General features: G+C 51.1%; 4 protein-coding genes across 4 annotated transcripts; 3 read left to right on the top strand and 1 right to left on the bottom strand.

Moving 5' to 3' along the window:
• The first annotated feature begins 286 nt into the window (after positions 1 to 286).
• EDD37DRAFT_633093 (uncharacterized protein) lies at positions 287 to 4,966 on the top strand. Its single transcript, XM_062816766.1, has one exon. It carries the CDS (start codon positions 572 to 574, stop codon positions 4,598 to 4,600), a length of 4,029 nt encoding a protein of 1,342 aa, XP_062668727.1. The 5' UTR covers positions 287 to 571; the 3' UTR covers positions 4,601 to 4,966.
• Positions 4,967 to 4,996: 30 nt separating this feature from the next.
• Positions 4,997 to 7,288, bottom strand: EDD37DRAFT_444582 (uncharacterized protein). The gene is made up of 3 exons (XM_062812815.1): positions 6,466 to 7,288; positions 5,850 to 6,336; positions 4,997 to 5,797 (listed from the first exon to the last, which is right to left on the bottom strand). The coding sequence occupies exons 1-3, from the start codon at positions 6,866 to 6,868 to the stop codon at positions 5,011 to 5,013; spliced, it is 1,677 nt and encodes a 558-aa protein (XP_062668726.1). The 5' UTR covers positions 6,869 to 7,288; the 3' UTR covers positions 4,997 to 5,010.
• Positions 7,287 to 8,613, top strand: EDD37DRAFT_444575 (thioredoxin 1). Its single transcript, XM_062812814.1, has 2 exons — positions 7,287 to 8,009; positions 8,063 to 8,613. Exons 1-2 carry the CDS (start codon positions 7,496 to 7,498, stop codon positions 8,503 to 8,505), a joined length of 957 nt encoding a protein of 318 aa, XP_062668725.1. The 5' UTR covers positions 7,287 to 7,495; the 3' UTR covers positions 8,506 to 8,613.
• A 7,125-nt stretch (positions 8,614 to 15,738) lies between these two features.
• On the top strand, positions 15,739 to 17,727 carry EDD37DRAFT_444513 (zinc finger protein MSN2/4). The gene is made up of 2 exons (XM_062812813.1): positions 15,739 to 16,446; positions 16,507 to 17,727. The coding sequence occupies exons 1-2, from the start codon at positions 15,936 to 15,938 to the stop codon at positions 17,685 to 17,687; spliced, it is 1,692 nt and encodes a 563-aa protein (XP_062668724.1). The 5' UTR covers positions 15,739 to 15,935; the 3' UTR covers positions 17,688 to 17,727.
• Positions 17,728 to 20,582: the final 2,855 nt, after the last annotated feature.

Raw genomic sequence — 20,582 nt, 5'->3', positions numbered from 1 at the left:
TAAATTAGAACTGCAAGCATACCTAGGTATGGAACTGTGATTGTCACCGATCAGCAGGATCATGGATGGCTCCTTGCTTTTCGGCGCTGCATCACCATTTGAAGTTGCTGACACGCGTCGACCATACCACGGTAGCGGTGCTGATCCAGAGAGGATGCAGAGTCAAATGGTTTTGCAGGTGATAGAGAATCCCATAGGACATGGATTGACTGGATATGCCCGGCTGTGGGGTAAACTGAGTAAACTTCCAGTATTCCATGTTGCACCTGCATTGCGTCTGCGAAATCGACGTCATTCACGCCTGTTTCAAGTCCTCAAGCCCTGACAATCCTGCTTGAAAGACACAACTTGGTGGGGTTGATGATGCTTTGGTATTCATGATGCCCTATTAGTATTAGTTGTGCATGGGCTCTGGATTTGAGAAGAGCACTGCACTTTTGGTACAGTACTCATATTGACTCTTTACTTTGTTATTGCATGGCATTCAGGTAGGCTGGTCCTGTCCATCGCTTTCATTCATCGTGCTTCGTGCACTCCACGAACAGCTTTCGCACATATCGCCTTTTTCACCATGGCGACCAATGATGAATTTGAACCGGACAGTCATGAAAGATCGTACCAGCAGCCTTACACTTCACGACATCCCATTCCTACTGTCCAGAAATACAGAGCCGAGAGAAGTGAGCGGGAGGACAACCAAGAACAAGCCCAAGCGGCACAGCAGGATGAAGGAGACGAATCCACCCTGAAGAGAGCATTCCATGCCGCCAAAGGTGTAATCAAACACGAAGACCCTCCACAATCTAGCCACGACCCTTACAAGACGGAGAATAGAAACGTTATCGGCACTGGGCAGCCAACGAACGGCTCGAGACAAGATGAACCAAATGATGATGGAGCACGGCAACAAGGTCAACGTGATGAACGGAGTCAGAAAAAGAGTCAAAACAATGACAAGCCAGGTCAATCAGCTACCGAGGCTGTCGCAGGCCAGACTGACCCTAGGCAGAAGAGAAAGGCTATGAAGCACAGGAAGCAGGACGGAGGCAGAGAAGTTACTGATCCGGTCACGCATCTGCCCATCATCATCAGGGATTCGACACCCAAGGATTTGCAGAATGCAGGCTTGAATATACCAGCTTCAGGGACAGAGACGAGAACGAGGACCGGCATGACTGGGGCCAGTAAGTCACAGGATGAATTGGATGCGGAAAAGGACGAGCTGCAGCGGAAATATAACGGCATGCAGAAGTTGTTCCCGCCGCCCAGCTTCGAGGACGTCAAGAATGAGCTGGCGAGGACATATCGACTCGCTTTGGCAGTGGGTTTGGGAAGTGTGGTGCTCCTCGTCTCATTGGCCATGGCAATTGTGCAGCTTGTCGACTTCGATTTCTCTCACTCTCACTCTCGCAGCAGCAAGACCTCAAGTTCGAGCTTGGACTCAACAAGATCAACATCAACATCAACCTGGTTCTCGATCATTCCTATTGGTATCATCCTGATGACTTCTGTTGGCATTGGCGCTGGCGTGATTTGGGTTGTTCAAGGCTGGTTGGGCAAGAGGGTCGAAGATGTCTGGAAAGACGAAGTCTGGGATGCAGCTAGGTCGGAAGAGCTTGAAGCCAACGAACAGGACGATGTCATCCCCGAGTCGGTGGCGTGGCTCAATAATCTACTTGCTGCGATCTGGCCGCTCATTAACCCGGACTTGTTCGCGTCTATATCGGACATGCTCGAAGATGTTATGCAGGCTTCCCTGCCGAAAGTCGTGCGGATGGTCAGTGTAGACGACCTTGGCCAAGGTAGCGAAGCATTTCGCATCCTCGGCATCAACTGGTTACCAACAGGTGCTGCTAGCCAGACTGTTGGAGGTAATGGCAAGTTAAAGTCCGCCAACGACCAGGGTCAGAGTGATAGGCTTGCACCTGGTGACGGGCAGGACGAGGGCGCCGATGACGAGGATTCAGGCGATGACTCCAACGACTCCAACGACAAGAATCAGGAAACCAAACAAAAAGAACAAGAGCAGGAAGCTATTCGTGAAGGCATGGAAGCCGAGCAAGGTGACTTCGTCAACATGGAGGTGGCATTTGCATATCGAGCTCGATCTTCAGGAAAGGCTTTGGAAGCAAAGGCGAAGAACGCACATCTCTACCTCAAATTCTACTTGCCTGGAGGCATCGCCGTCCCTGTCTGGGTCGAGTTGAGAGGCATCATTGGCACTATGCGATTGCGGTTGCAGCTCACGCCGGATCCGCCTTTCTTCAGCCTTTGCACGTTGACATTCATGGGACAGCCGCAGGCGGATCTGTCCTGTGTGCCATTGTCGAAACACGCACTCAACCTTATGGACGTACCCATGATATCTTCCTTTGTGCAGTCTTCCATTGATGCTGCTCTAGCCGAGTATGTTGCTCCGAAGAGCTTGACTCTGGATTTGAAGGATATGATCGTGGGCGACGATTTCAAGAAGGACACTATTGCACGAGGTGTCGTCATAGTCTATATCGAATCTGCGAAAGACTTCAAAGAGGGCGATGGTGGCTTCGGGCCGTTTGGAGGGTCAAGCGATGCGTATGTGACTGTTTCCTGGGGAAAGTTTGGTAAACCTGTGGCATCGACAAGAGTTATCGTGGATGATCAGAAACCGAGTTGGCACGAGTGGGCGAACATCCTTGTCACGCCGGAAGAGCTTAATGCGGACGAGAAACTGCAACTACAGCTCTGGGATTCGGACAAGTATACTGCAGACGACGATCTGGGTCGAGTTGAAGTCGACCTGAAAGAGCTGATGCACAGTCCGAAGACGAAAAACAGAATGTGCGAAAGGGAAGACCGTTTCCAGGGCGAGGATCCCGATGAAAAAATGCCGGGCACGTTGAAGTGGCGCGTAGGCTATTTCTCGAAGAGCAAGATCACTGGGGAACAACTTGCACGGCAGACTGCCGATCCAGATATCAAGTCCCATGAACAGCTGAAGGAGAAAGTCAACGAGACGGCGAAGAACAAACTACGTGAAGCAACTGCACACGATGAGAGCAAGGAAATCCAGCAGCAGGAACGCGAGGACTACAAGGAGCGGGAAGGCGCGATGATGATCTCAAGTCCACCGCCGGACGATTATCTTAGTGGGGTTTTCAGCATCCAGATCCACAACATTACAGGTCTGGAGGTGCAATCGCTACAGAAGCGCGACAAGAAGCATGGCGATGGCGATCGGGAAGATGAAGCCGAACAGAGTGATGACATGCCGAGCAGCTACGCGACGATCATCTTGAATCATCAGAAGATCTATCGGACGAGAACTAAACCCAAGAATGCGAAGCCTTTCTTCAACGCTGGAACTGAACGATTTGTCTCGAATTGGAAGACCGCAGAGGTCATGATTGCGGTACGCGATGACCGTGAGCGGGAGAATGATGCTCTCCTGGGTATGATATACCTGCCACTCCACAGAGTGTTTGAGAAGAAAAGCCAGGTCATGCAGTCATATCCTCTTGTCGGTGGGATGGGATATGGCAGAGCTCGAATCAGCATGGTTTGGAGAAGTGTGGAATTGAAGCTGCCTAAGGAGTTGCTTGGTTGGAACTACGGAACTCTGGAGGTCAGATGCCCGGTAAAAGCTAAGAGTGGCGCATCAGACGGGGCCTTCATGCATAATCGGATCAAGTTGAGGACGAATCTGATGAAGGCAAAGATGGCAGCTGCGGGAGATAACAATGAAGGGCTGTGGAAGCCTAAGCACGACAAAGATTCCGTGTTTCTGGCCGTCCGCAAGCGCTATTCGAGCCCGTTGATTATCGAGTTCCGCAGGACTGTCTTGGGTCCGGACCACACTTCTCAATTCGGCGTGTTCTGGCTGAAGGATATCCCCGATGAAGAGGAGACAACTGTGACGGTCAAAGTGTGGAAGGGTAGCAAAAAAGCGATGCACCGCGCTACGACGAGCTATGGATACGACGGCGTCGAAGATGGCGAACATGCACTCGGCGAGATCGAGCTGACGCTATCGTTCTGGAGAGGGTTGAGTGGGTACCACAAAACCTTTGCGAATAAGGGCGCCAACTCGGATATTCGAGATACGATGGAAGTGTTGGACACTGCGAACGATGAACACCAAGTTTCTGACGACGAAGACGAGGATGACAGCGACAGCGACTCGAATTCGGATTCGACTTCAGACACAACCGCGGCCTCGGAAAAGCAGGCGAAGCGAAAGAACAGAAAGCTGAAGACCCATGTGAATGATGACTCGGATGAGGCGGACAGTGATACCGAGGAGACCGGGCACGGCAAGCTCGATCCGACGCAGCTGGCGCAGAAGCCCTTTAATGTGGTGAAGGATGTAGCTGCCAAGGTGCTCGACGTGGATGGACACAACGACGAGAACAACGGGTCAAGAGGTGTGAGGGCCCAGATCAGAGACTACAAGGACCATCGGAAGCAGTTGCACAGGAAGCACCGTGGGATCATGCAGTGGAGGGCGACGAGGACAGTGGGTTGGATGGCGGACAAGGTGAAGCGTGGGAAGGGTCGGATCGGCGAGGTGTTTGAGCATGATGATGATAAGAAAGGTGGTGGTGTTGAGACTGAAGTGTAAAGATCGGCACGCCGGAAACGACAGAACCATCGCCTGAACCGACCTAGTGATGGGCGAAAGGCAGTGCTTCGGACGGTGCACGATGAGTGCGTTTATAAAGGCGTGCCAATTCACAAGTGTTTTCGTACGGCGGTTTGCGATCTACTTGGGCACTACTGCTTTCTGTTGCAAGGCGCGGCGGGAAAGGGAAAAAGGGAAAAAGGGAAAAAGGGACACAAGAGTAATCTAAAAATGTAATACATGTAATCAAGGCATTGTCGACTCCATGGTCTTGTCTGGTGTGCATGGCAGCATAGCAGACTATCGGGGAAATATGAGTCGGCACATGATGATTATTATATTATATTAGATTTTTGACAACACCAACGTTGAATATGTATAATTCATGAATGAAACCGAAACTTCAATTTTCATGTATCAGCGAGGACGGTCTCGCATGTTAACCTCCAGAATGCCTTACCCTGGCCTTCACATTCGTCTCCTTCAAACCATAAGAATCTGCCACACATGTCCTTAACCAAACCCCATGCGCTCGGTTGATGCTTAACACCAGCCAACGTGGTCATTCTCACAAAGCGTGAAGGTAGCATGGCGGCTTCCTCGTCGCACTGCGAAGACGGGCTCGAGCCTGGATCATCCTCGCCATCACAGTCGCTTAGGATACCGCCGAGGATGGTACTCCAGAGCAGCAGGCCTGGATACTCATCCCAGAGCCCAAGTCCTGTACATTCATCAAGAGAAGAAATTAATTGTGGCGCAAGCTTGGCGTGAACACCTGCGAAGCGAGGAAGAGGAAACAAGACCAAGACCATGTATGCCAGAGTGCTGAGTCGAATGAGCTTGTACAAAGCAGCTTCGGAGTCGCCCATGACTTCTGCTGAAGGTTCAGCGAGTGACAGGAGGTCATGCTGGACGCTGTTACGAGCCCAGACCATACGGGCCAGCGACGGTGCTTGCGGATGGCCAGAGGTATACATTGAGTATCCGATCGTGATTATACGAATGTTCTGAATAACAGTAAATAATGGTAATGGAGTCAGTATGCTCGATAAGGTTTCGAAACCGGTGCACAGATCGTTTTGACCACGGCTGAGAGATATGGTCGGAATCGGCCATGTGGACATGACGAGGCTCGTAGGTACAAGTAACGGGATGTACGGTTCACTGAGGAGCTCGAAGGCGACGAAGGTAAAAGCACTAAAGTCATGTCAATTGCGCGCGACAAATGAAAAGCCATTGGTCAACGTACAGTTGTATTGCCTGCGCCAGACCCGGCATCTTCACTTTCTGAAGACCACCCTTTCGCTCAAGTAGCACGGCCAGTGCTTTGAGATGCGCCATCTCGAATGCCATGCTGCCGTAATATTGGAAGTTTTGTGCGTTGGACAAAGCACTCGACGTCGCTTTCTTCGGTGGAGTCAATAACTCAGCGGAACCGTGGGCACACAAAGCGAGGATAGACAAGAGTAACTCGTCCGACGGTTCGCCATCCAGGGCCTGGATTTCTTTTTGCAGGGCTCGGAGGGCTTGATACTTGTATGATAGCCGAAGCATTCTGTTCTCCTGTGTTGCCTCCACATTTGTATGAACAAATGCATTGTGCGTTGCACCGGCGAAGATGATGGTGTAGAATGACGAAGGACTGGCCATGGCGCACGCGAGAATTGCCCTCTTGATGTTGCTTACCGACACGACCGTTTTGGAGGTTGAGAAGACAGGCCATTGGGATGAGCTCGCTAGATGACAGGTTTATTAGCCCTAACCTTAGCAATGTCATGGGAAAGCGATTGATGGACGTAGTTGTGCAGAGGTGCAAGCTAGAAGATCAAGTGTGGTAGAACGTGTCCAACGTCAGACTCACTTACCATGGTCTAACATTTCCAGTCCATAGGGGCTTGTATCTTGGGGAACCGAGACATTGAACGGATCGAACCGACCAACTCCTATATCCCATATGTGAAGCGACGGACGTTTGATTTGATCCTCATCATCAGTCGTCCTACTTTGACTTCGAGGGCACAGCGGTCGCTTCAAAGAAGTTTGCGTTTGTTGTGTGTCTTTCTCGACTTCCCTGCGTTGCTGAGACTGAATGGCACCATCAAATGTCGCAAGACGTTCCAACTTCAACCTCCTGTGATATTCCAGGGCAGCATGCTTCTGCTGCGATATTCGCGTCGCACCTTTGGGACCTTCCGGAGACGAGGAAGGGGAGGAGGACGAGGTTCGATAAGGAATGAAGAGGACCTTGCAACAGGGAACAGGCGCCATGCTTGGACCATTACTTTAGCAGCATATGGGATAAAAGAGTCCGTTAACGAAGACGTGGGTGCACTACGCCAGAAAGTTCGCGGAGACTCGAATGAAATGAACGATCACTGGATATCAAAGCAACGTTTTCAAGCAGCATAAAGAGAGGAAAATGCACAAACCGTTGCTGACCAAGAGGTAGAGGGAAAGTGAGCAGACTTCAGCTGAACCCGGCGCCAAATGCGTTTCCAACGTGTCGTGGGACAGGGTTGACATGCTGCAGGCATTTTAGATGGCATAAGATCCTGGAGTACTGAAAAGACGAGATCTGGAGGTGGTGTGGGAGCATGGTGCAAGGATGGAAGAGAAGATGATTCGGTGAAAATGAAGTTCCCCTCGCAGCAGTGGCGACTGACTAAGCATGCTTGCATAGATTGTACATTTCCACGTCGTTTTATTCGCATACAACACGACTTACACTGAGATTAACAACAATTTTGTAATCAGGCTGCGAGACTACGTCGACCTGATTAGCTTGCTTTGTTCATCCCTACCAACGTCGACCGGAAGTCAGAGACGATACCGGATTGCAACACTTCTCCCAGTCCGCTCTTTGCATTTCAGCATACCCCTCCTCCTTCCGCCATCATGTCCAAAACCGTCCACATCGAATCTACAGCCCAATTCTCAGCCCTTCTGTCCTCCTCTGCCATTGTCGTCGCCGACTTCTACGCCGACTGGTGCGGACCATGTCGTCAGATCGCCCCAATTTACGAGCAGTTGTCTACTCAACTTTCGCGGCCAAACAAAATCACCTTCGCAAAGATCAATACGGACCAGCAAGTAGATCTCGCTAGGTCGTACGGTGTCAAGGCCATGCCAACCTTTATGATATTCAAGAACGCTCGCCAAGTTGAGTTCATCGAAGGCGCTGACCCACGAAGACTGTCGGAGGTGGTCAAGCAACTGGCGAATGAGGCAAACAAGATGGAAACAGAAGAGGTGGGCGGATCTTCGACTGGAGGCTCCTGGCTTGGTGCAGCACTGCCGCGGGGATACGATGATGTGACAAACCAAGTCGAGTTTCTGGGGTTGGAACTGATGAACTGGGATTCCGAACACGGCAATGCGAGGACGCTGATCAGCGCAGACAAACCAAAAGGTGAGTTTTATGCATGACATATCGCCTCAGACAAGGATACTGACCATACTCAGGCTCAGCTGAAGCAAAAGCGGACTACGTCGAAAGCGATACAGACGAGCAACTGATGATCTACATCCCTTTCCAATCCACGCTCAAGATTCATTCAATACATCTTACCTCGCTGCCAGACAACACGGAAGACGATGAATCGCCAAGCAGACCTAAGGTCATCAAGATTTACTCAAACAGACCTCGCATTCTTGGATTTGACGACGCAGAGGACGCTCAAGCATTACAGGAAGTCACGCTGTCAGAAAAAGACTGGGATGCTAAAACTGGTACGGCCAAGATTGACTTGCGCATCGTCAAATTCCAGAACGTGTCCAGCTTGGTGTTGTTCATTGTAGAGAGCGAGGGAGACAATGAGAAGGTTCGATTGGACCGGATAAGGATCATTGGCGAGTCGGGTGAGAAGAGAGACGGCAAGATTGAGAAGGTTGCATCCGACGACTGAGTTTGTACGATTGCAAGACGAGGATGAGAAACGAGAAACGATTGCATTGATGGTCATAGATCTGGGAGACATCGATATCAAACCAAAAGTCATAGAGCGCAACACAGTTTGACCGCCTGTAAGCAAGAGTGCCATGCCCGTCGGGCCTGAAGCTGGCGCTTCCAAAGACAGATGAAAACACACCCTCGTCGCTTCATCCACAAGATGGTGATCAAATGCCACCAACTCTTCTAAACCAGCCGCAGTCTGGATCTGTTTCTCCTCTGTTCAATACCTCTCTCACAAATCCATTTTTTGAAAATCATTATGTTCGACCCCACGCATTTACAAGCGCAGAAACACGCGACGAGTCTGAACTGAAGTCCAGACTTTGGAAACCGAAGCTTCGCTCGCCGAGGAGATCGATCGCAATTGATTGCTCTGTGCTGCCACTGACACTTGGTATCGTTATTGAGATATAAAAGCGACCAAGCAACACGGTGATATAAAGTGGCAGCGCCGCACGAGAGAAGAAGAAAGAAAAATTTGGGAATCGGATATTCAGTGATATGGATTTGCAGAACCGCGTCAAGCCTATTCGGGACTAACGCGTGGCTTGGCAATGAAATTGAGAATTTGGTGACCTTGAACGTCGTTTCGGCCTGGTCGACTTGGAAATTTGCATATCATGAGGCTTGTGATGAACTACAGTTTTATTATTGATAGGAAGAGAATGATTGCTGGTCTTTCATTGTCGGGATCGGGCTTCGGTCTGGTTCGCGATGTGGAAGATTAGTGTGATCTCATCGACTTGAATTCTGAAGCCAACCTACATGTGATCATGGCCCGATGCTTTTTTGCACCCGAAATCTCTTGCCTGGGCCGCAATGACTTCGGCTTGCAGAGATATGACTTGCCCGCACCGGAGACGCTGCAGTGCATGAAGAGTACCACGATATGAGGCTCTGGCCGCTGGTAGGACAAATCGCTCCGGCATCTCAGTGAAGAAAGCTACAGTCACAAACTGCGAAGTGATGCACTCGATTTCCGGTAACACAGAAATTGCCTTCACACATCCCGAAAGAGTGTAATCCCGGAGCATGATAACGAAGCAAGGAACCATGCTTGAACATTTTCGGAAATCTACCTTCGTTGTCTGTCTTCTGATGGAGGTCATGGCTCGAACAGCTACCACAATGGGGCAGCCTGAAAGAGTCGCAGTCAACAAGGGTGCAACGTGATAATGATAACTAACAGGCTGTCGCAGGCAGTGTGCAGTTGCTCAATCTTCGGGCGGGTTGGAAGGCGGCTGGCTGGCTGGCAGCATCTCGTGCTTGGAGTTTCAACGTAGCCTCACACGTCCTGGCTTGTGTTCTCTCTCTAAGTCAGGGCTGCGGAAGTAGCGTCATGCGGGAAAAGGTGAGCAGGTAAGTGATAGAACATGAGTGATGCCTCTTTGAGTTCAATACCTTGGACTATCAGAGATTACTTAGGCTGTCCGCTATGGGCTTGAATGGTATCCCCAACACCATTGTTCGAGGCATTGTAGGGTTTCTCGTCGAGCGCTTCGACTTTGTCAGTGCGCTCGCTGAGTTTCTGCGCACTCGGAACATTCCCAGGTACGTACCGCTGGTTCGGGCCTTGCAGACCGTTTCCGTGCCATGGCCTGTGCGCGCTGCCGCTTTAGAAGTCTATTCTCGGTCTGAGAGTCTCCAAAGATCCGTCTCATGCGCCCTACAAGACCTGCACAATCTCTTCTCGATCGCCCACCTTCAGTATAACTACTGATCATGGCATTGGTGGGAGCCGCTTTTACAGCACAGATCGGGGACACGGTTTCCATGGTCTCGATGCGGTCCTTCCGTCGCCATATTGATACTACTCTTCTTCTGAAATCGCTGCGTCGCTGCTCCTGCATCATCGCCACGTGGGGACCCTCACTATGTCGGCGAGACCGGTCACAGTAAGCTCGACTCGAAGCAGCTGGGGCGCAGAAGCCGTTGAGTAAGGCGATGCATGACCAGCAGAAGCTGCCAACATTATGAGGGCCGAGAATCGCAAGCGCAGACGCAGCAACAGTGTGTGCGGGCAGATGATCTCTTTGCAATTTTCGTCTGTAGCTCTGAGGATCTCGAGCTCAACGTGGCGTGTTAACATCGCTAGATATGGTGTATCTTGTCGATTGACGGTACACAATCGCGAGAGTCCAGCGCTGTTATCAGGATCTGCATTGCTGCTCGACTTGTCAAACGTCAAAGTCCGTCACTTGCCTGGACCAGAGAGCGAAGAGCAGCCAAATCGAACATTCTGAGTCTTCGTGTATCCAGCTCGACAGCGAGATCAGTGATTTGCCAGGCCGATTTGACCTTGCTTTGTGATTCATTGATGAACCATGCTCGCGTGTTCCGTGTCCCGTGGTGGCTGGGAGAGGTTGTGTTCTACTAGATCTAGACAACAACAGCCTGAAGTACGTAAAGGTCTCCTCCTTCCCAGAAGAAAAGAGGTAAGTTTGGCACCTGCCCTAGTAAAGCGCTATGCTCCGAGTCGATCTTGCACGTTTTGGCAACTTTCTTCCCAAGGTCAAAGGGCCCCAAGGGGACATGACAAGTGCATCTCCCGAAATGCACATCTTGCCCAAAAGGGAAGTCGGATTCTTTGCGCAACACTCTCTTACTTTTGACTCTACCTATCTGTACTGTGTACCATGCGGCAGACGGGGATGAGGTATGGATGATGTGCTAGTGAATCACATAATCTCCTGAAATGTCTCTGGCATGGTTTTCTACTGTCGGAATGGTGAGTTCGCACAGGAAGGTCAGCAATGATTTTCCTCTAAAAAGGCGAGAAGCGGAAAATTATAACAGCCACCAAAGGCTATTCAGCACGATCATACTATGCTATTCGAAGAGCAATTAGCCGGTGAGAGAACTCTCGATTTGAGGACACTGCCGTTGACCCAAAACGACAAGGACGACGCGCCAAATGCTCATCCCGCTGCCAGACGCGATAAGCAGATAGAAGGAGTGGACATCCAATTTCCCCGGAAGCGCTACTCCCTTCCCTCCGCATGAAGTCTCTGTTGCTTCCACCACTCACAATGCAATGCGAAATCCCTCGTCACAGAAACTCGAGAGCATTCCCCATGGAAGGGCTAAAGGTGGTTAGTGAGGAGCAACTTGCCTGTCTGTCCGACTGTTGGCATCACTTGTGAAAGATGTCTAAGCCACTATCAGTGCAGCTAGAGGTCGGTTAAGTCGATCGAGCTTGGGCCGGGTGGGAAGGTGATAGTACCTCAAAAGCAACAAGACGAACGTGGATATGCAAACGTTACATTCGAGACTGCTACAGGAACTTGAAACCTCGCAAAGAATGGACAGCGAGCTTGAAAAAAAGACATTATAGGTGATGGGCACGTTGGTTTCCAGATCGCCTCGAACATGAAACACAAGCTGCAGGTTTCGGCAATGACGAGAGAAAAAAGATCGATGCTGATGGGCGAGCAAGGCAAAGAAGACTTTTCGTACCTGCATTAACTCACGAGTCTAATTGGTCTAGAATATCTTGGGCAGGTCGATCGATACCTTCTGGCCGCATTCTGCTCCAGTGAGAAGGTCGCATACAGAAGCACCACTTTGTTCCTGCGTTAGGGTCCTGCTGGATGAGGTTGGGTGGTGGACCCTCCACTGTGCTTCTGGCGGCGTTCTCAGAGCTTTTCGGGCAGAGGATGGGCGCAGAATTGCCACGCTTTCGACCAGGTCTAAAATATAGTGCAAGGATACTTTCTGCTGTACCGAATCAGCAACGGCCTTCTGGAAACGCGCTACTCTGATTAGGCTCACGCCGTAAGCTTGGCACGACGGGAACACTAACCACAAGACCCGTACCAGGGCAAGATGGCGTCTCTGACGGGGCTCGAGTGGTGGGCTCAAGGGACTGGCAGGGGATAAGCCCCATCTCTTGCTTAGTGGATCGGCGGGACGCGGACGGAAGACAGTTTGGTGCGTTGGGGCGCTTGGGATGCTCGGGTACCTGGCGACGCGATGCCTAGCGGCCCCAAAGTGTGATTTTGGGACATTTCACAAATCATGGACCCTTCGGCAGAAGGAAGAACTCGCATGGTGTCATTTCGCCAACCAACATTTGATGAGCATCAATGATATCACGCCATTATTTTGATCAGGTCAAAGACAAGTAGTGCATGCTGGTCTGTCCATGCTATGGAGCGCTTGATTAGCCTCTTCGGTCACTTGTGCGCGTCGAGCTGCCCACATGCGAGCAAACGCTATCTTTGGGCTCCAGCGCATCCTTCTCGCTAGACAATGCAGGTACGTACGAGGTAACTGCATGCAGGCCGACATCACTAGAGGATTTTGCATGTGAGCGACATACAGTATCAGTCCTGGTCGAGGGGGGTGATTTCAACTCCACAAATTGCAGGAATTACCATACAATATCACACGTTAAAATATATGCCCGGTAGGATTACGCACTATTGGCTGGAAATTTTGTTATGGCCTCACCATAAGGAAGAGCGTAACGACGTTTTCGAAGCAATTTGTTATGGCCCAAGTTCAAGGGCAGCTGGTTATGCTCACGCCATGATCGGACCTAAGAGGTGCCTATCGATATGGGAGGAACATGAGGGACCCCACTACCCTCGAAGAGAGCCCAGGGTCCTACGCAAATTCAAGGCCTGCTAGGGAATCTCTGGGTTCGGGACCTGACCCTGATGAGCACAAGTTAACTCACCAGGTTGAAGATGCCCTCCCAGAAGTTGGCGGGTCGATGACTTAATTGATGCTACGGAAGACGGGGATGTGCTAGGCAATGGATTCACACGTCGCCCAGATTTTATGACCAGACCAGTCTTCTGACCCGCCTTTTCAAAACCTCAAAATCACGATCGAGCCTACGAGAAGCCAAGGACAGGTTTGCTGGATCCTTTTGTACAAGCATGAAACACACGATCACCTGTGCTGCATCGCGGCAATTGGCGGGGAAAAGCAAGTTTTTGCCATCTACAGACGAAGACTGCTGCACCGTGAGAGCGTATTGATTCCTTGAGAACCATATTTCGCAATACTAACGACATGTCGGCCACTCGAAGCGAAGATACCACTGATCCTGAAAGCCTCTAAACCCGCTAAGATATGCGTGACTGGAGATGACTGCAGTCAGTGCATATGCTCGTCGAGACCGACGTAAGCATTGGCCCACTGAACACGAGTAACACGGGACAGAGAGCAGTAAAAGGCGAAGGAAGGCTAAAAAGCAAACATTTTTGAGTCGCGTCAAGCGATAAGTTAGCTGTTGTTGAGGACGCGCGAAAAGTGTGGTGGTGGCAGCTCCAGCCCTCTTTGACGCGGACCGGTCTTCGCCACGGCGTGTTGGTGAGTGGTGAGTGAGCACCGAGCACGCTGTTTGCGGGCACGGAGCTTGCGACTGCTGCATATCTAGGTACGGCAGTGGCTACGGTAGAGTCTGAGACACGTACGCCAGTCTGCACGACCTTCAAACTCTGCCTCTCACCTCGAGCCGACGTGATATTCTTGCCACCGTATCCGAACCCGATTTTTGTACGGACAAATGTCTGAGCGAGTTGATGGCCATCACTGTCAGTTCTTCACGCATTGACTTGTTTTGGTGGCGTCAAGGCCAACCTAGTCACGAATCCTTCCGTGCTGCAGATCCTCACACAAACAACCATTGCATTCAATTCCAACCAATGTTCGGCCCATATCAACGTTCAATATAGTATGAGAGGCGTCCAGCTGACCTGTGCAGGGAATCAAACATGGGTTGAATAGCAATAATGTTGAACATGGCCACCAACGTGGCCGAGTCCCAAGAATAGGACCAGCAGCGATTCGCTTTGCGGACCGATGGGAGTAGCTTATCACGGCCCTCTCCTCCCACGTCACGCTCCTGATTGGCGTTGGACGCCCAGGCGACTCGCCCAGTCATTGACATCGATCGCGCGTGAACGGTGGCATCACAGACTTTCTCGATATGCACAACACGCCAAATGTATTCCAGGTCACTGATTCGAGCATCGATTTTGGCGTTGGTGAACGACAGAACCTATCAAAGCCATCACTTACCATTCCGAATCGAATGGGTACAGTTGACGATGCACTCTTGACACGTCGACTGATAACACACAAATCAACCTTCCACTCCAGCTTCTTCCACCTGGTTGGCGGTGGATGGAGGACGATACTTTATGGCTGCTGTTTGGTCGACCAAAGAAAGTCATGAGCCGACTGTATAACAGCTGCTAAGCCAAGGATCCTATATACTTGTACCATATCTATAAAATTCTGCTGACCCATCCAATTGCTGATGCAAGCGCGTTTTTGTGACGGATTCATTGCTGCTCAACCAATGAAGAATACGACGTCGTTGATCAGAGCCGAATTGCACTCTCACAGGATGCTGATTTTCTTCTTGGGCCTCGCGATAGAAAAGACCATCGTCATAAAAAGTCTCGTTCAGCCAGGCCAACCGATGGTCCTAGTCCACCATGCGTCATCGGCAGTCATATCTTGACAGAGAGGAGGGTGTGGTCGAGCAAGAGTCTTGTGCAATTTCCCATGCATATCAGTGCTGCGTGACAGGACTCAACAGCGTCACCCAGCACAGCCCAGAACTGCCAGACGCTAACACGAGTACCTGGACAGGCACCAGGCACGCTGCTCTAGGAGCTGCGGCTGGCCTGGGTGGGCCGGTGTTAGTGGGTGATAGTCTTTGAGACGGACTGGGGTGGTGGTGAGACCAACAGGCCCACCATCCTTCATGGGTCCTGCATGGACCGCGACGACGGTCCCGAATGCAGCGCCCGTTCCTGCAACCACTACCCACTCCCCATCGAGAGGTGGCCCAAGTGACTGGTTGGCGACCGGCCTCGCAGACTCTCAGGGCACTTAGCGATCTTCTTTATGGCTCGTCCTTGCACCCAGCTCTTATCCTTTTCTTTTCGTTTCTCATATCGAGGCAGTCGCTCATTGATCCCCGCGATCTACACTTTCTTTTACCTTTGTTATATCTCTCGTTGTGACCAGGCTCGTCCCGGATCTTGTTCAATCAACCTGTACAACACCTACTGTACTATTGAGTGAACAAATCATCCAGTCCTTCTTTCCAAAGCCTGTGCCAACATTGTATCATAATTGTCCCTATCTACCTCCCGCCAGACGACATCGCTCTCTTTGCTCTGCGGCTACCAGCATATAACATCTGCAATCTATATGTACAGCTAGCTACGGAAGGAAATTGAACGACGTATCTGAGACGACTACTGCCATTCCTTGGACAAGATTTCCATTTGTACCGATTTTGTACTACAAGCAAGCAACTTGCCACCATATCGACGACCTCTTGAAAGCTACTGTTAGCAACAGAAGGGGGTAAGAAAGAACGTTAAACACAAGAAACAACGACAGTCATCCGAAATGGAAACCCCATACCCAATGGCTGCTCAACAGATTCAATTCTACCAATATCGTCCAGACACGGAGGCACGGCATAACGCTGTGTTCACTCCCATGCCGAGTGAGCAACCTATGTACAGCCCCATGGCTGGATATCCTCACCACTACATGGCTCCTCAGTACTGGCAAGCACCCCCTCACGCGCACGCCCACTTTGTTCGGGGCCACTTTATGCCACAGCAGATGGTTCACCATGCCCGACCATCACCACCTCTGACGCTGGCTATGCCGATGCACAAGATGTATCTCGACAGCCAAGGCCATATGGAGCATGGACACTACCTTGAGAGCAGGCACTCTTCACCTCCAACTCCATGCCTTTCGGCTTGCCCAAGCACCGCCAGCAGCCCACTAGCCAGCAGCGTCAACCACACACCGGTGCACGCTGGAGGGTACTTCAACCTGCCCATTGAACCATCCAAAGAGGAGTTCCAGCCTCTGCCATACTTGGATGACTGGTCGGAGAACGGACGTGAGTATCATTCCAAAAGTGGAGTTGAAAGCAAAGTGAATGCTAATGGAGGGTGAATAGAAGTGCACATTTTCCCGCATCCTGGTGATGCCAAGCTCTTGCCCAGCAACTCCTTTTCCAGTGGCTGCACCTCGCCTTCTTTGGCCCCTGCAACGCCTCAATCTCAAGTCTCGCCAACTTCTGCATATCCCGTCGCTGAATTTGTCAACTTGCGCGAATTGTCCTCGACCACTTTCGAGGCTGTCCTGTCGGCTCCCGCTCAGAGCTTCCCGCCTCTGCCCACCTTGTCCGCCGAGGACGACGAGCACAAATTCGCTCTCGCCAACGCGTTCCCAATCACTCCTGAGCATGATACGGCCGACCCATTCAGTCTGTCCGAGAACCCTTCCTTCGAGTCATCCTTCTGCACTGAGCTTGACTCTGAAGACGAGTTCAGCTTCGTGAACTTCACCGACCCCGAGATCGCCTACAGCGGTGACAAGAGACAGAAGTTGTCCATTGTTGGTGAAGAGGAGGACTTCCTCAGCGTACACAGCTTCGGCAGTTTTGATGAGGAGGAACTCGCTGCCCACGCCGGCCTGCCTTCGCCTCCTGCCTCTTCCTTCTCCGACTCTGGCTCCTGCTGCGGAAACAAGAAAACTCAACGCAAGATGAACCAGCGCAACGGTTCCGAGGAAAGTGACTTCGACTTCCAGCAGGCTGATGGTCACATTCACAGCCACACTGATGGCCAGACCACCTCTCCCACCACCTCTCACGCCCAGCCAAGCTCCGCAGATGACAACAACGCCTCGGGCAATGTTGATGGCTCTTCACAATCAGCCCATGCCAACCGCCGAGGCCGCAAGCAGTCTCTGACCGAAGATCCTTCCAAGACCTTCGTCTGCACATTGTGCTCGCGTCGCTTCCGCCGCCAGGAGCACCTGAAGCGTCACTACCGCTCTCTCCACACCCACGACAAGCCATTCGAGTGCAACGAGTGCGGCAAGAAATTCTCTCGCTCTGACAACCTTGCCCAACACGCCCGTACCCATGGCAGCGGCTCTATTGTGATGGGCGTCCTAGAGAATGGCGAGCTCCAACCTCATCAACCTTATGATGAAGAGATGGGTCATGTTCTCTACGAAGCTGCCCAACGTGCCGCCCTTGCCACCTCATCTAGCAGCAGTGGCTCGGAGTCTTCATCATCTGGAGAGAGCAAACGTGCTCTTAAGAAGAGAAAGCGAGACGAATCCCTGTAAATACCACCAGATTTGATTTGACGAACAAAAGATCATGATAACAACACCACACAAACCAAGCAAGTACGACGGAATGATCCTTATGATGTTTTTACCGAGAACCGCTTCGAAGGGAACCAGGGAATGACCCGCTCTCGTCTGTCTCTGCGAGGAGCAGCGTTAGGGGCTTTCAAGACTGTGTATGCGTATTGAGGAAAAGTGCGTTTAGAACGCGTTTTCAACCCCTTCCACCAACCATGTATTCTACGGGCTCTTTTTCCTTTATGGCGGGAGAGACAAAGACTGCGCGAACCGAGAGAGACAATTGTGAACATTGAGCTGAGCTGGGTCTTTTTTCAGTTTACACTTTTTATTTCTCTTGTCAGTGCTTCTCAAGCCTTTTTTTCTTCGTGTCTGTCTCGAGAGATGGAGGCAGGAGATGAGAAAGATTGTACTACACCGGCACAGCATTGCCTTCCAAGGTTTCTACACAGCAAGTTTTGGCTCTGTATGTAAATTAACAAACCCCAACTGTACTATTAGAAGTCTACAATCGAATTGAGTTGCTTGCATATAAAGAGTCTTCTTGCTTCCTACAGTATCTACGATGAGTTTTATGAAGAGCGTCCATCTATGGAGACTTGTTGTATGGTCGAAACGTCACATCACGTCACGACGAGTGCTGCTGGGCTGCTGTACGTGAAGAGACATCTGGCGGACGCGATGCTCCTTCTTTACGTGAAGGCCAGAGGCCCAGAGGGTACCGACTGGAGCTTTGGGTTATCTTTTATCGACAACGATTAGGTGCCGTGATAAGTTGATAGCCTAGGGAGCCTAGAGGGTCGATCATCGATAGGGGCATCGATAGGCGTTCTGGCGCCTGGGGAAAACCATTTCTTGATGTCCACTGGACCTTGGAATTTTCTGGGACCGAGACTTGCAGATTCCAACGCCATGGCTGTGGCTGCCTGTCTACAAAGTGTGAGAATTTTTTTGGGCCCTGTTGTTCTGGTTGTGTTCTGGCGGCTCGCGTGGCCTGTTGGGCTTCTGGCCTGTTTCGCGTTTTCTTCTGGGCGCGCGCCGCGATGACCCGGGTCGTACTATCGTAGAAGGTTTAGAGCGAATAACTACAGTAACGTTACCGTAGTTTTTGTGAGGGTTTGGCCCCAGGGCCCGGAAAGACACGCGCGCGACAGAGGAGAAACATGAAACGAGGCTACTGTGGGAGTACCATTAAGTTAGTGCGGTAGGGTTTCGCGGCAGGCCCTGCTGGCGGCGGTCGGTTAGGCCGACCGCGGGGCTTCTCACTGTCTCAGGGGAAAAAGTGAAAAGGAAAACCTTGGAAGCTTTCAACAAACACTAGCCTGGGAAAGGATTCCAAGGCACGACGAGCTTAGTGCTCGGTGTTATTGACTTACTGTGTATGTAAATGTGGTTTTTGCGGGTTTGCTCATATGCAGGTACGGAGGCATGATTCACAGCCACCAGAGTAAGAATCGTCGCGTGCATAGGTAGGGATACTGGGTAGTGGTAGGCATGTGGCTCGGCCGTGAAGATGACAGCCGCGAGCGGAACATACGAGGATGGAGTTCACGTAACCATCTACGAGTACGGCTGTGGCTACCTTACGGCTTTCTGATGAGGTGAATATCATTTCAGATGGGTTGATGCTTGCTATTGCTATTGCCGGAGGTCAACTCGGTAGGGATGGGTCGTGTTACGTTATGTTGCAATTGATACGATGGGAAACAGGTTTCTGGTGCATTGCAGGGCTTGTCTGCTTTGGCAAGAAACTCGGTTTTATGTGGTATTGCTCTTGCTGTGCATGAGTACAATAGTCCCTGAAGGAGGGGATATCTTGGTCACCATCTCTTACGGACGACGAAAGCAGTGGTCTGCATTGGGTCATAGCAGGCGCCATGGACATGCGGCCCCATGAACGTTGGAAGATGCCACAACGATGATGACATCAACATGGTGAGGGCCAGCGAGAGGGAGCATTAAGCGTGGGATTCTCCATCCGAGGGTGCCATGCTGTGGCTAAGAAGTATCAGCGTTCGCAAACGCCAAACCGGTGGTCAGATTGGGAGCACAGAGCATGATCGGAGCAGCACCATAAGTGTGGTGAGATGCCGTCTATTGTGACCCGGCTTCAAAGGTCGGCATTGGCCATCAGCGAGATGTACCTTCATGTGGTCTGCAAAGTACTCGTGCAGTCGTGCAGTTCTGGATATCATCTCCATTCCGATTATGTCAAGTGGGAAGAGGCTCGAGAACTCTGCTGACCCTGTCCGTATGTGGAGTAAGAACCCTTCCCGGCCAACTTGTTTACCGCTGCAGGTGTAAAAATTCTCTCTCGAACGCGTTCAAGACGACGCGTTTTGTTGTGCTTGACCAAACGGGAAGATTGTAAAAGTCATGAGAGAGAGGGTTGGTATGTCAGGTGCTGCAGAAGAGCATGAAGGTCAGGACGTTTTGACATGACCCTCGAATCTCTCTCGAGGCTGTCAGGCACGAGAGAGAGACGTGTCTTCACCTCTGCGGCCAGGCGTAGTAAGAGGTCAGTGTGTTGAGGGCAGATGGTGGAGTGAGTGAAAGGCTTTACGTCCGTGCAGAAAGCCATGTCACGGTCCCCAAAGTCCATTGGCTTATGGTGTTGACGGCCAACATGGGCGACCCGAAAATCCACACGACAAAAACACCATTCTCGTAGAGCGTCGACACACTCTCATGACGCAAAAACGGTGATCGACTCAAGGATCAGGTAAGTTCATCAGGTGGAAGAAACAGTCAGACCAATTTCCGACTTTCCAAGACCAGGGCTTTGTCAACGCCATTCTCTGTTTTGTCATATGCAAGTTATGAAGTCTTCCTGCAGCGGGGAAGTACTGGTGACTGCAATGATGTCTGCAGGGC

This window comes from Exophiala viscosa (assembly GCF_022695815.1).
Source record: "Exophiala viscosa unplaced genomic scaffold EDD37scaffold_7, whole genome shotgun sequence".
Taxonomy (NCBI): Eukaryota; Fungi; Ascomycota; class Eurotiomycetes; order Chaetothyriales; family Herpotrichiellaceae; genus Exophiala; species Exophiala viscosa.
The sequence above is the reverse complement of the archived record's forward strand: the minus strand, read 5'-3'. Positions and strand labels throughout refer to the sequence as shown.

Bases quoted from the DNA above. Each gene is read 5' to 3' on its own strand.
- EDD37DRAFT_633093 (XM_062816766.1), top strand. From the start codon at position 572: ATGGCGACCAATGATGAATTTGAACCGGACAGTCATGAAAGATCGTAC.
- EDD37DRAFT_444582 (XM_062812815.1), bottom strand. From the start codon at position 6,868: ATGGCGCCTGTTCCCTGTTGCAAGGTCCTCTTCATTCCTTATCGAACC. The intron at 6,337-6,465 runs GTAAGTGAGTCT...CCTGTCATCTAG, and splicing joins ACTGGAAATGTTAGACCATG to CGAGCTCATCCCAATGGCCT. The intron at 5,798-5,849 runs GTACGTTGACCA...ACATGACTTTAG, and splicing joins CTGGCGCAGGCAATACAACT to TGCTTTTACCTTCGTCGCCT.
- EDD37DRAFT_444575 (XM_062812814.1), top strand. From the start codon at position 7,496: ATGTCCAAAACCGTCCACATCGAATCTACAGCCCAATTCTCAGCCCTT. The intron at 8,010-8,062 runs GTGAGTTTTATG...GACCATACTCAG, and splicing joins CAGCGCAGACAAACCAAAAG to GCTCAGCTGAAGCAAAAGCG.
- EDD37DRAFT_444513 (XM_062812813.1), top strand. From the start codon at position 15,936: ATGGAAACCCCATACCCAATGGCTGCTCAACAGATTCAATTCTACCAA. The intron at 16,447-16,506 runs GTGAGTATCATT...GAGGGTGAATAG, and splicing joins TGACTGGTCGGAGAACGGAC to AAGTGCACATTTTCCCGCAT.